This window comes from Lipotes vexillifer, unplaced genomic scaffold, assembly GCF_000442215.2.
Source record: "Lipotes vexillifer unplaced genomic scaffold, Lipotes_vexillifer_v1.1 scaffold236, whole genome shotgun sequence".
NCBI classification, from domain to species: domain Eukaryota; kingdom Metazoa; phylum Chordata; class Mammalia; order Artiodactyla; family Lipotidae; genus Lipotes; species Lipotes vexillifer.
Genome location: NW_006773295.1, coordinates 1,070,899 through 1,084,725, shown reverse-complemented (window position 1 = coordinate 1,084,725; position 13,827 = coordinate 1,070,899). Strand labels below are relative to the sequence as shown.

At 44.6% G+C, this 13,827-nt stretch overlaps 1 protein-coding gene across 1 annotated transcript in view; it reads left to right on the top strand.

Annotated features, from left to right (window-relative positions):
- ANKRD13A (ankyrin repeat domain 13A) overlaps nt 1-12,887 on the top strand; it is a 37,456-nt gene extending 24,569 nt beyond the window's left edge. Inside the window, exons 7-15 of the mRNA XM_007448206.1 lie at nt 1,190-1,256; nt 2,607-2,688; nt 4,258-4,319; nt 5,069-5,199; nt 5,861-6,018; nt 6,719-6,832; nt 8,260-8,420; nt 9,973-10,040; nt 10,884-12,887. Coding sequence (XP_007448268.1) covers nt 1,190-1,256; nt 2,607-2,688; nt 4,258-4,319; nt 5,069-5,199; nt 5,861-6,018; nt 6,719-6,832; nt 8,260-8,420; nt 9,973-10,040; nt 10,884-11,079 — 1,039 coding nt within the window. The 3' untranslated portion in view covers nt 11,080-12,887. The remainder of the gene's footprint in view (nt 1-1,189; nt 1,257-2,606; nt 2,689-4,257; nt 4,320-5,068; nt 5,200-5,860; nt 6,019-6,718; nt 6,833-8,259; nt 8,421-9,972; nt 10,041-10,883) is intronic.
- Nucleotides 12,888-13,827: the final 940 nt, after the last annotated feature.

Sequence of the window (13,827 nt, the reverse complement as noted above, 5' to 3'; positions counted from 1 at the left end):
CTTTCCCTCCATCGGTCACGTTGTGCTAACTGTGGGTAACGAATAGGAAAGTAAGCTCTGGTCCCTCCTTTCTCTGATGGACTGTAATGCACACATAAAACTACGCATACCCTGTCTGGACTAATTGCATTTACCAAATCTCATTAGAAGAAAAGCAAACTGTTTGGAAACACAACATGTAGATAACCGCCTCCCGGCCACCGTTCTGGAGCTTCTTGCGCAGTGTCCTGCTTCACCCCGGGGTCGGAGCAGGAGGCAGGCAGTTGCCCGACACAGGCCCAAGTGCAGCAGTCACAGTGGAGCTGGGATGTGACGTCCTAGACAAAGGGGCAGTCTGGGCAGGGCTCCCCCGGGAGTGGGAGCATTTCCCAGGGTGAGCTGCTTTGAAAAAGAATCAGAGCCTCTTGGCCGCATTTGGCTCCTAAATGCATTTTTTTTCCAGGAGTATATTGAGTTGAGTAACTGGGTGTTTGGGCACTTTACCAATGCTACAGCTGCTGCTGAAGTGCTGGGCTGCTTTAAAAGCAGTTCCACAGAGCTGGACTCAAGGGCTGGGCTGAAAAACTGCTTTTGATATTCTTCCCCCCCGCCCCACCCTGCACCAAACCTGATAACGCGCGTGACTCCCAAGCCTTTCCGCAGGCACTAATGGCTTCTGCAAGCAGCTCTCCAGTGATGAGTTCCTGCCTCACCCATGTTCTCCCAGGAGCAGGATGGTCTGTGCCTCACTGTTCTAAGAATTCCTGGATTGAGATACTGCTGCTTATGGGGATAGAGCCACTGACTCTATCGGTGCCCACGGCTGGGATGACTCAGATGAATGCTCTGGCCCAGATACCACCTTAGTGGCGAGCCCTTGGACACTGGTCATCTGCACTTACTTCTTGGGGACAGCTGTCCAATAAATGTCACCACCTTTGTTGCCTCTGCCGGCAGCTTTCGTAAAGAAGCCAAGAATGGAGGCTTTCTCTTGCCGGGGGTGAGGCAAATTGATTAATAACTGTGGGAGGGGGTGGGGGATGCTTGAGCCATCTGTCGTTAATAACATCCTTTTGTGGACAGTAGGACCCTAATTTCCAAGTGTCCTTCACTAACTTAAGCTGGGGGAAAAAAACCTATAAAGGCTGCAGGGATAAATCTGAATGGCATATTGTACATGTGGAAATTTGTGGTGTTCACTTTTTATCAGAACTAAATCCGGATTCTGGGGCTGGAGGACAGATAAAGCAGAAGTTGTTAATGGTTACGAAGCAAAGGTAAAAGGAAACTCTTAAAATAAGATTTAACATAGCTATTTAGCTTCTATGCAAATGAGGAGTCTGTTCAGATTTTGTCATGCATCTGTGCCACGGAGGTGCTCTGGGGAATAAGTTCTGTCTAGTGTGTCTCTTCCTTGGATTTATCTTATTTGACTTTCAGAAAATGGAATAGCATGTCCCAAGGAGGTCTCTAGTTATGGCAAGGAGAAATTATGTTGTAGAGAAATGAGTCCAGGTACCAGTTGTCCTGGTGGGAGTGACAATTCCTTTAATTCTTTAAAAAAAAAAAAGAAAGAAAAGAAAAAGAAAGGACTAGATTTAACATGCTTGTTCATCTTATTTTAATCACCTGAGTGGGTTTAAAAAAATATATATTGTAAAGTAGCTTTTATGACTCTCCCAATATTTTTAGTCAACCTAATTGTAACCAGTAGGCTTCCAGCCCACTTACCTGATGTCAGTGAATTTAGAAGATAGTTGTCATAGTGGAGAAGACAGTTGCTCGAGTCATCTGGCACTGTGTCAGCTGGAAAGCTGTTTCCTGGCCTCTCGTTAGCCCTGCAGTGCAGCGGGGAGTGATGGCTCACAACGATGCTGCCAGCAGCTGCAGGGTCCTCTGGTGACCTCTGAGTGAGCAAAGAAAGCTTACGTCACGCTCAGTGAGATGCACTTAGGAATAGTCCTTCCAGTGCTGGGTGTGTTTCCTGAATCTTTAAACGTTGGGAATCCACGTTTTGGCATATAGTTAATTCTCTGTGAACTGTGATGTTTGATTTTCCAGACCCCAGTATTCTTCAATCAACCTTGAAAACCGAGCATTGACCCTGGCAGTTAAAATAGTTTGAGGTCAATATACGGAATACCTTTTAAATAGTGGCTTGCTGGTTTTCTCTAAATCTTACCAGTGTAGAGAACCTTGTGTTCCTTCCTTTTTCCTTCTGTCCGATGGCTGTCTAAGTCGGTCTGAGTATAAGATTACCACAAATCAGTCCAAGTACACGATGCAGGTTTGGGCCCCTTAGTAGAAATCCATCTGGGAGGCCTAAATTGCAGGACATTCTTTGAGAGTGTTTAGCAACAAGAAGGGCAAGTTGGAAAGTGCAGCCTGTCACCGTTAACTACTCAGGGGTAATTAAAAATGTCAGAGATGCAAAGTAACTGCTGATGCATTTCTAAGTTGGTAGCTGTGTATTTTCTCTGAAGGGTTCTGATGAATGTTAACCATTTCTCATTTTTATTTTGCTGGGTTTTGTTTTGTTTTGGCTTCAGCATTCTTGCTCTTGCTATGCTTATTTGTTGAGTTTTGATTCCCCGTGTCACTGTTTCCTTTCGCACACATCTCTCAAGGTTTATACAGTGAACAATGTGAGTGTGATAACCAAAATACGGACAGAACATCTGACTGAGGAAGAAAAAAAGAGATACAAAGGTAATCTCTTCCCTTCTCTCTTTCTTTTAAAAATAAATTTATTTATTTTACTTATTTATTTGGCTGCGTTGGGTCTTTGTCGCTGTGTGCGGGCTTTCTCTAGTTGCAGTGAGCGGGGGCTACTCTTCATTGCTGCGCGCAGGCTTCTCATTGCGGTGGCTTCTCTTGTTGTGGAGCACGGGCTCTAGGCGCGCGGGCTTCAGTAGTTGTGGCACATGGGCTTAGTTGCTCTGCAGCATGTGGGATCTTCCCGGACCAGGGCTCAAACCCGTGTCCCCTGCATTGGCAGGTGGATTCTTAACCACTGCGCCACCAGGGAAGTCCCCCTTCTCCCCCCTCTTTTTTTTTTTTTTTTTTTAGCCTAGAGGAAGTCTTTGTTGCCTCTGTTAAATTTGGGGGTTAATGTGATTAGGTCATGCCAATCCAAATTTCCTTTTTATAAAATTTTCCTTAGTCTGACTCATTCTTGGAGGTCCTCCCCTGTGGTTGGCTCCAGCTGTAATTAAAGCCATTCACAGGGCTTGTTTATGTGTTATGCAGGACAATTGTTTGATTCGGTTGAAAAAGTAGATAAGGATATTGGAGAATATTTATCACTGGAATGAGTGATTTAGTCCAAACTATCACAATGAGAGATTTGGACAGAACTTGGGCTCTGAGCCAAAACATAGCCAATACATGGCTGCCATATCCCAGCTGGCGCGAGGCCGGTTCAGGGCCGTGTGAAGTACCTACCTGCTGTGCCTTGGTCTCCTCAGCAGTGAAATGAGTGCTACCAGACCTGCCTTAGAGTCATCGGGAGGATTAGATGAGTTATTACACGTAAACCTTGAGACTGGGGTTTGCAGCATGCGGTGAGCATGTGGCCATTGTTAACTCACACCTCCTCTACCGTTCCCATTAGTCCAGTTTGACAGGTAAGGAAGCTGAGGCCTCCGACCAGCCAAGGTGCAGTTAGAATCCAGATCTGGCTCGTTCCTAAATCCAAACTTTTTCTACTATTCTGATTGAATTCTTATAACTATTGTTCATCTAGCTTAGAGATCCTAATAAAAAGTGTCCTAGAAAAAGTAAGTTAGGGGCTTCCCTGGTGGTGCAGTGATTAAGAATCTGCCTGCCAATGCAGGGGACATGGGTTTGATCCTTGGTCTGGGAAGATCCCACATGCCGCGGAGGAACTAAGCCTGTGAGCCACAACTACTGAGCCAGCATGCCACAACTACTGAAGCCTGTGTGCCTAGAGCCCGAGCTCCACAACAAGAGAAGCCATCCCAATGAGAAGCCCATGCACTGCAATGAAGAGGAGCCCCCGCTCACCACAACTAGAGAAAGCCTGCACGCAGCAACAAAGACTCAACGCAGCCATAAATAAATAAATAAATATTTTTTAAAAAAACAAAAACCAAAAAGGATAAGTTAGCTGATGGCTATTGGGGATGATTTTATTGGCCTGTCCATAGATGGATTTCCTAATGCATGATGGAGAAACATGAAGGTAGGATGAGAATCTTTTTCTATAATCATAATTCAGGTATAATATTCGACATTCAACTTTTCCCTCCTCTGTAGCGGACAGGAACCCATTGGAGTCTTTGCTGGGGACTGTGGAACACCAATTTGGTGCTCAAGGGGTAAGTCGAAGTGTGAGCTTCCAGCACGGTTTAACAGGAGATGACTTTTCTCTGCTTGTGGTGGCATTTACTGAATCCTGAGCAGACCACTTGATTTGAAAAGGCTAAAAAGTACTCTCCATCTGGAATCTGATATATTCTTTTGGAAGAGAATAAGATGAGTGAGTCTTTGAAAATAAAGATTTTAGAGGCGGGTAGTGATTATAGAAATCAGGTGCTTTCTCTCCTGTTTTAAACTAGGCCCTCTCTGTAAAATGGAACTGAAAAAAGGATTCAGGACTTTATATTTTAATAGAGCACCTGAACAAACACTTTCTTTCTCAGTCCTCACAATAACCGTATGAAATTGCTGCCGTGGAGGTCACTGCGGGTCAAAAAAATGAAATTACCTTTCCAACGTCACAGGCTAAAGAAGGACAGAGCTGGAACTTGAACTCCAAATCTTCCAGATCCCATGTGCTTTCAGATATTTCTGTCTGTCTCTCTTTTTCCTTTCTATAATCAGGAGATAAAAGGAGAGTGGAGAAATGATTTGAAATGGAGAAATCCATTAGACTTGGTCATGTAGTTTGGTAATCTGTTTGTCAATTTTCTTGTTCTGTGCAGTTAACTTAATAAAAAAAAGTTAATGACTAGAACTTCCTGCTCTGTAGCTGGTTAACATGTCCACCTCAGAGGCTAGGTGCCCTAGGCCTCCACTTGTCAGCGTCATTTGGCATTTCTGACTCCCCTGGGTTCTGGCTCGGCAGGACCTTACCACAGAGTGTGCCACCGCCAACAACCCCACAGCCATCACGCCTGATGAGTACTTCAACGAAGAGTTTGATCTGAAGGACAGAGACATCGGAAGGCCGAAAGAGCTGACGATTAGAACACAAAAGTAAGAGAGACTCAGCAGCCGTTGTCAACGGATTCTTGATTGTTTCAGAAGTCATGCTGTTTTCCAGCGTCATGTTCGGTCCTTCCTCTGTTCCCTTCCTTTAAAAATAATTTCAAATTACTGGAACTTCCCTGGCAGTCCTGTGGTTAAAACCCTTCCACTGCAGGGGGCACAGGTTTGATCCCTGGTCTGGGAACTAAGGTCCTACATCCTGCACACACACACAAAAAAAACCCCAAAAACAAAAATGACTTTATCTGATGAAAGGTAACAGTAGATTGCCCATCTTATTATTCGACCTTCTCCAAATAGAATATAGATTGGATATAAGAATTCCTTATTTATTTTTTTTAACTGCCAACAAGCTTCAGCTGATCAAATGAAATGGTTTCCACCAGCTACCAATTCTTCCTGCTTGCTATCGATTAAGGCTGTAGCGCAGGCCATTTCCCCTGCTTGCCCGATTTCAGGGTGATGCGAGTTCTTTGTGGCTCTAATCCCTTCCCAGCTCAGACGTAGGGGAGGTAAGATGACTGGGAAGGCTGGGGCGTGGGGCATAAGGAAGCTGACGTTGTCTAGCCTACTGCGTGGAAGTAACGCAGTAACGCAGTCTCCCTGTCTGAGGGAGATGGCCTCAGTCTTTTCTCATCCAATCCGGCAGGTTTAAAGCAATGCTGTGGATGTGTGAGGAGTTTCCTCTGTCTCTCGTGGAGCAGGTCATCCCCATCATTGACCTGATGGCCCGAACTAGCGCGCATTTTGCCCGACTGAGAGACTTCATCAAACTAGAATTCCCACCTGGATTTCCTGTCAAAATAGGTACCGTTCAATAAGCCACAGGAGCACCCAAAGGTTCTGCCCGTTTTTGCGGGAGACAGTGTGCTTCAGGGAATTGGAGCATCTGAGGCAAAAGAAGCAGACAGTAGACTTAACGGAGGAGGGCAGAGTTATCCTCTAGTTTAATTTGCTTTAAAGAAGTGTCATGATTCTTAGTTCAGTTTGCATATTAACATTGGGAGATCCCTCCCCAGCCATCAGTTCTATTTACAGATGGTGCTGACAGATGAAAAAGGCATAAAAATGTGACACATTCATTGTTTTAATATGAAATCTTACTTAAGTGAAACTTCAAATTAAACTTATTATTTGAGGAGGACAATTGACACTAAGATCCTTTGATACGTTAATATGTTTCTGGGCTTGAATTAGTCTGCGTGATACCACGTATAATACATATTACTTGTGAGGAATTTACATTTTGGATAGTTGTATCCTGGCTCCTGTATCCTGTATCCACTTGAATCCTGGCTCGATCACTTACTGTGATCTAAGAGAAGTCGCTTAAGCTCTCTGAATCTCAGTTGTCCCATCTGTATATTGGGAAGGGTTGTTATGATGATTAAATGAAATCATACTTATAAAAAGTACTTGGCATGGTACCAGCATAGTAAGCGCTCAGTAAATGCTGGCTGTTATTCTTCTCAGTAAAGTTTATTTATAAAAGCTTTTATTTCACTAGAAATTCCCCTGTTTCATGTCTTAAATGCACGGATTACATTTGGAAATGTTAATGGCTGTAGCACTGCTGAAGAAACTGTATCTCAAAATGTTGAAGGGACCCCATCTGATTCAGGTAAAAAAAAAAAAGTTGGATTATGTGATTAAAAAAAAACTCATACATTTAGTCATTATAGTAATTATTCAGTTTGAAATTAGAGTATCTTATGAGTAGATCTCTGTCTTGAATGAAAGAAAATTTTAGATTTAGTTTCAATTAAGTGAAAAAAACAGTTTGCAGAATATGTATGACCCCACTCGAATTAAAAAGACAGCCTGTTCTTAAGAAACAACTTTATTGAGGTGTAATGTGTATGTAATAAAATACTCCCATTTTAAATGTAACGGTTCAGTGCCTTTTGGCAAATGTATACACCCACGTAACCCCTACCACAGGCAAGATACAGAACATTTCCATCACCCCCCCAAATTTCCTCAGGCTCCTTTGCCATCAATCCAATTCAGATTTTGGATGCTATTGTAAATGGACTTATTTCTTTTTTTTTTTTTTTTTTTTTTTTTTTTCTTTTTTGGGGCTATACTTCCTTAAAAGCCAGGCATGAGGGAGAGAGATGAGAACGGCAGACACCGAACAACAGTTCAGGGCACTGACAACGAAGACCAGTGCCCTGTTGGGAAATGGGTGTTTTCCAGTTAAAACAGCTGTTTCTGCCAATTACGGCTTGCGTTATGCGGGCCTCTCACTGTTGTGGCCTCTCCCATTTGCGGAGCACAGGCTCCGGACGCGCAGGCTCAGCGGCCATGGCTCACGGGCCCAGCCGCTCCGCGGCACGTGGGATCCTCCCGAAACGGGGCACGAACCCGCGTCTCCTGCATCGGCAGGCGGGCTCTCAAGCACTGCGCCACCAGGGAAGCCCTAAATGGACTTATTTCTTAATTTTATTTTCCAGTTACTCATTGCTAGTATATCGAAACGTAATTGAATTTTTTTTTTTTTAATTTTTATTGTGGTAAAATAGTGTTCTGTGTCTTAGGCCAGTTGAGGGATATACAGGCCTTTGTTTTATTATTATCAATTTTATTTTAAGTTTACAGATATCTTATATCTTCTTTCATATATTTACTATATTTCATAATAAAAAAGGAAAAAAAACCACATTGGTGTGATTGTGTGATATATACACATCACATTCCTCAAAGGACCCACAAGTAAACACTGGTTACCTCTGGAATTTGGAAATAGGAGACAGGGTGTAGGGAGAGGGATCTTCACTTTTCATTTTATAGTCTTCTGTATATTTTTTGTGTGACTATGCATTTTACTACTAAAAAAAAGTGAAGGCAAAAAGAAAAAAACAGTATTCCAGTACTTTTCTCTGTCAAGATTATTCTTCCTTGAAATCTCTCTTACATAGTAGCCAACCTTGATTTTAATCATTTTAATTTTTTCATTTTTTTTAATTTAAAAAAGTTTTATAAAAAGTTGAAGTGGAAATTTATTTTACTAACTCAGGCACTGTACTGTCACCTTTTGTGTTTCAGCTTCCACTCTCACAAACTTTGAGGTTGATCAATCTGTGTTTGAAATTCCTGAATCTTACCACGTTCAAGACAACGGCAGAAACGTGTATTTGCAGGATGAAGATTACGAGATAATGCAGTTTGCCATCCAGCAGAGCTTACTGGAGTCCAGAAGAAGCCAGGTGCATTTATCAGAATAAATGGTGGGGCTTGGAAGCTTGGCCTCAGTTTGACCTCAGTCTTTGGCTAACCTGACAGACTTACTCTAAATGACAAGTTTGGCATATTCATGGTATTTACATGGGTTATTTTATATTTTATGTACCTGGTCTTTTATAAAAGCTTATGAAACCATCTGCATAGCCCCAGTCAGCATCATTCACAGGATAGAGCCTGACAGACTTGTCTTTTCCTTATACTCACTGATGTAGCTAATAATCTTCTATCTTTCGGAGCATGCTATATAACTTCTCAGTGGTGAAACAGTAAATTCTTGCTAGTTTACGCCATCATATTTTCCCTAGAATGTTATCTATGTGTCAGTAGTCTCATACAAAGGTATGTGGATTTTAATCCCAACTTCCTCCCCAATGAAGACCAGTCATTGCGTTGTGGTTGCTCAATAAGTGTGTGATGAAAAGGATGGTTGATTCATTGTTAAAATTGTTTTTTACTCAGATGTTTCATTCTGTGGTAAGGGGCATAATCCCAAACTCTTGAGCACTAAGGAGAGAACAGACCAGCCTGAGAACAGTTGCCTCTTGTCTTCCTATGTGGTTCTTCCTCAAGGCCTCACCTTCCTGGGACCGTCCAGGGCTTGAGGACAGTAACTCCTCCGTCCCCTCCCTCTGTGGCTTCCTGCTCTACTAGAGTGGGATCTGCTTCTCCCTCCACTGCCCTTTGGTGTGGTCCTGGGCTCCTGTTGTCCATTTGTTTGTTCATTGGTTTCTTCTGTCCTTCCATCGTTCATTCGGCAGATGTTTGCACAGTGCCTGCTTTGTGCCAGACTCTGTGCCAGGTGCTGGGAGTTCTTTGATGAAGCAGCCCCAGTGCCTGCCGTCATGGGGCCGCTAAGCTTTGAGAATGGTACCCACACTCCAGTGTCCCCCCCAGCTGAGGTTTTTGGCATCCTGTTTTTTTCTGAAGTCTCAGCTTGGGTAACATGAGCCCCGCCTCCCATGGACCCATTCTTGGAGCCATTCTGTTTTCTGAGGCTGCTGTGCCAAGGGCCAGACCCCAGGGCTGGCATGTTCCCCTTGAGAGAGGCTTCCCTCTCCTAGACATCACTGTCAATCCAGTATGCGTTTCCTTTCCCTGTTATAAGTGAGCTTATTTTTTCCCCCAATAGCTACTTAAACCTTGTCGGCCATAAATTTTGAGAAGAGGAGTAGCCAAAGACGACAAATAATGAGTTATGTATTCCAGTCTCGCTCTAGAAGAATTATCTGCTTTGTTCATTGAAACTTTGCCTGAGGTTGAGTTGTTTTTAATTGATTGACAGCTACCACCTTCTCATACTTGATATCAAATCAAGCAGGGTAGTGGACTATATACTATCTGACATTTGGGTGTCATTTTAGAGATAACCCCAGTCTCTATTAATTTTTCACACAGCTTTGTGGATAATGGACTTGTAAATATTCTTAATCTTGTTCTTGCTGCTTTCCTTTTGTTATCAGTACAACAGTTTATTCCTTCTAAGGGGTATTTGTGTCTGTCACATGTCTTTCCTAGGAGCTTTCAGGACCAGCTTCTAGTGGAGGGACTGGCCAGGCACATACCTGTGATGCCCAGGATGAGAGGTGACTGATGTGACTCTTGATGATTGACCCAAGGTTGGCACAGGCGCTTAGGACACGCGGCAGCGGGCCTGGCAAGAGAGACTTGATACAGTTTCTGCTCTCTTGCTTCCTCTTGGGGCAATTCCTCATAAAAGGAGCTCTGAACTCTCGGGGGCTGAGCTTCCAGGAACTGGTGATAGAATTGCTGACCAGTTCACTAACCATTGCCATGGGCAGAAAGGCACCCAGTAAATGTTTTCTGATCGGTCTGATCTTCTGTGAAGAACGTATGATCACAGAGGATCTAGGTGCCGTCAGTGGGAAGTTTATACAATGTTAAGGATGGTGCCACTTTGGGGAAGGGCTACAGAGATGATTAGATTATTTATTTATTTATTTTTTGGCTGCACCACGTGGCTTGTGGGATCTTACTTCCCAGACCAAGGATCGAACCTGTGCCCTCAGCAATGAAAGCTTGGAGTCCTAACCACTGGATCGCCAGGGAGTTCCCAGATTATCCATTTTAAAGGGGGTTAAACTGGAAAGATTCATTTTGCAAAGCATTTTCCTGTAGTCTGGGCACATATGAAAACCTGTTGAAGTTGGGTTTTGCTTTAAAATAGATCCAGGTTCAATTCCTAGCCCCATCACTTAGTGGCTGGGTGATCTCGGGCAGATATGTACCTGCATCCAGCACCTACACCCCCAGAGTTACGTGGGATCGATGGCATCACGTACAAGAGGGGATAGGAAGCACCGGGCTCGGCGCACACTGGGCCTGCAGTTAAGAAATATGGCTGCTGCTGCTGCCGCCACGATGACGATGTTAAAACAGTTTCTCTGCCCCGTGTCGTTCTCACGCAGGGCTGTCCAGGAGAGCCTCCCCTCCGGCTCTGAAGGCCTGTGCCCCAGTGCCTCCCGTGAGACCAGCCGTTTTGACAGCGACCTGCAGCTGGCCATGGAGCTCTCCGCCAAAGAGCTGAAGGAGCACGAGCTACGGCTGCGGGAGGAGGAGGCGGAGCTGCAGCAGGTCTTACAGCTGTCGCTCACCGAGAAGTAGTCCTTCCTGCCTCCCGCCCGGAGGCTCCGTCCGCACTCGGGCCCAGGGACTGCGCCTCACACGATGCAGCATCGGACCCTGCTTTCCACAGAGGTGCAGGGCCCCCTGGGGCCACCCGCAACGCTCCCCGGTGAACGGGCTGGAGGCCAGCGGCCCCATCTCCAGGCTTGAGGGGAAGAGAGCGTCGGCACTTTGCACAGCTGTCCTGCCTTGCAGGTCGCGCTTTACTACCAGCTTTAGGTAAAAACCCAATCGCCAACCCCACCCCGCAGGTGTGTGCATTAATGTTTATCAACGAGTGATAACAAAACAAGTTCTTGCGGAGTCAGGGTGCTTTTATATACGAGAGCAGCAGCCTTTGCAGAGTGTGGTGTATGAGAACTTGGGAGACACTTCTGTACAGTTCACCAAAGAAATGGATCATTTGTGCCCTTCTGCTTTTCTATTTTTTCCTTTCTACAGGGTTTCCAGGGCACTGTCACTGTTCTACTCCGTCCCCACCTTATTCCACTCCTTCCACACCCAGCTAGAGAGGAGATAAGTACAGGATCTATTTTATTTTAGGGTTAACTATTTGCATCAAATTAAGATATACAGATGCCAACAGATGTTGCCTTAGCCTTAAAAATTACTAATGGTTTCAAACCACCTCACTCCACTTTGAGGGATCTGATTTGAATTTGTAAAGGCAGTTCCTCTGAGAGCAGGATCCTCCAGGCCAAATCCAAGGCAGCTAATCCTGGCCCTGAAGGAGCCGCTAGGAGAGCCCGAGGCTTGTTACTGAAGTGGGCAGGCTGACCAAAGGATCACCAAACCAGGGGTGTGTTCCAGGCCTTCTCTGGTGAAGGGTCTCCATGCAGAGGCCTAGGAAGACCTCACTATGTGCCCTGGGCGCACCTGAGAGGAAGGGGTGGGCTTGAAACTAGAAAGGGAGCTACAAACGGAACTCAGTGGCTCTGTATTCAAAAGGGAAAATGATTCTACATTACTTTTTAGAGTTCAAATCAACATCTTTCTGGATGAATATATTTTTTAACAGAATCTTTTTATTATTTTTAAAAGATATAAAAACGACTACTCCCATCAGTAGCAATACAAGGTTATACATTTTAACCAGATTTTCTCAGGCCTTTTTTGGATACCCTTAGTAGTTAACTATTTTGTCTAACCCTTCTGTAAACAACCACCGCACAACATAGAGAACCTGGGGAATACGGCCGAGGGCACCCTCACTCCAGCCCGGCCCATGGATTCATTCCTACAGGCTGCACTGAAATCACCTAGTAACAATATCCTCCTCCTCTGTTTTGCGTCCATTTCCTGTCTGTTGCGCTGCTCTGGGGATGGGAAGGGAAACAGGAACTACCATTCCATTTAGCGGCTGTATATACAGTTAGCGTTGCCAATGAAACGTTCCCAAAGAATTGTGCTTTTGATTCCATATGACCATCTGCCTTTCTTTTTCATGGTCTGACCAAAATTCCTTCTCTGCACACGCGGCCAGTATATGCAGCATCATGTTTGTTTCAGATACACAGTTGGCATTTTGTTTACTTGGCGTTTACCTTGAGCCAAGATACATCTTGGGAATGGCTGCAGTTAGGCCCCGTCGTTTACTCACTAAGGTGAACAGAGGTAATCTCTCTGCATTCCATTGTTCTGCTTCCCCATGTCTTTGACTTTCTCCCCAGGAGGTCAGTTAACAAGGGACTGAACTTTGTGTCACTGTCACAGCAGTTTTCGATATGTGTTCACTCTTAAAATACAAATAAAGACTGCTTCCTTAGAGGGTGCTCGTACAATATTCTAGACAGCCTTTGAGTCTTTTTTTCTCTTCACATTTTTCTAGTCCCTTCCTGTTATGTATGTCACTGGAACATTAGAATTCCTCCCAGTCCTCGCTCGTGCGTGACAAAGGTGGCACAGTCCTCTCAGCGTCCTGCCCAAGTCACACAGTCCACACGCCTGCACGCTAGTCCTTTCAAATGGAAACTCCAAAGCCAGCATTGGGCCACTCTGAGTACCTATGCAGCCCCGGAGAGGGACTGTCTCTTGTGGAGTGCTGGAAGCCAAGCCAACATTAGATCTCTCTAATCTCAGTAAATCTGCTCTCTCCTTTGAAGCCGAAGTGCTTTGTGAGGCTGTTCTTGGAAGTTCAGGTGATGATTCAGCCTCCTGGACTTGCCGTACACCTGAATAAGTTGGTAATAAAACAAAAAAGGCAGCAACCAGTAAAAAATGTTTGGGTTCCGGAAATGAGGTCTTGGTATTTCCAGAAGTTGTGAAGGATCTGCTTTGCTTTTTGGGGTGGGGTGGGGTGGGCAGGAAGTAAGCAATATTTTGAGCATTGTGAAAACTGTTATTCTTCTTAGGTCAAGACAAGCCATACCTACGGCTTACTTCATTAAACTAATAGTTTCTAACTTTATCTTCAGGGTTTACTAAAGCTTGGGTGGACCGTTACCAGCAGTAAACTTTCATCAAGCAACTTCTACACATAAGACAGTGGTGGGAATTAAGTAGTCCTCCCTCACTGTCTGCAGGGGTGTGTTTCCGGGATGCCCCATGGATACCAAAACCCTGTGGATGCTCAAGTCCCTTATAAAGTGGCATGGTATTTGCATATAACTTACTGTATCCTCCTGAATATTTTTTTTTTTTTTTGCGGTATGTGGGCCTCTCACTGTTGTGGCCTCTCCCATTGCGGAGCACAGGCTCCGGACGAGCAGGCTCAGCGGCCATGGCTCA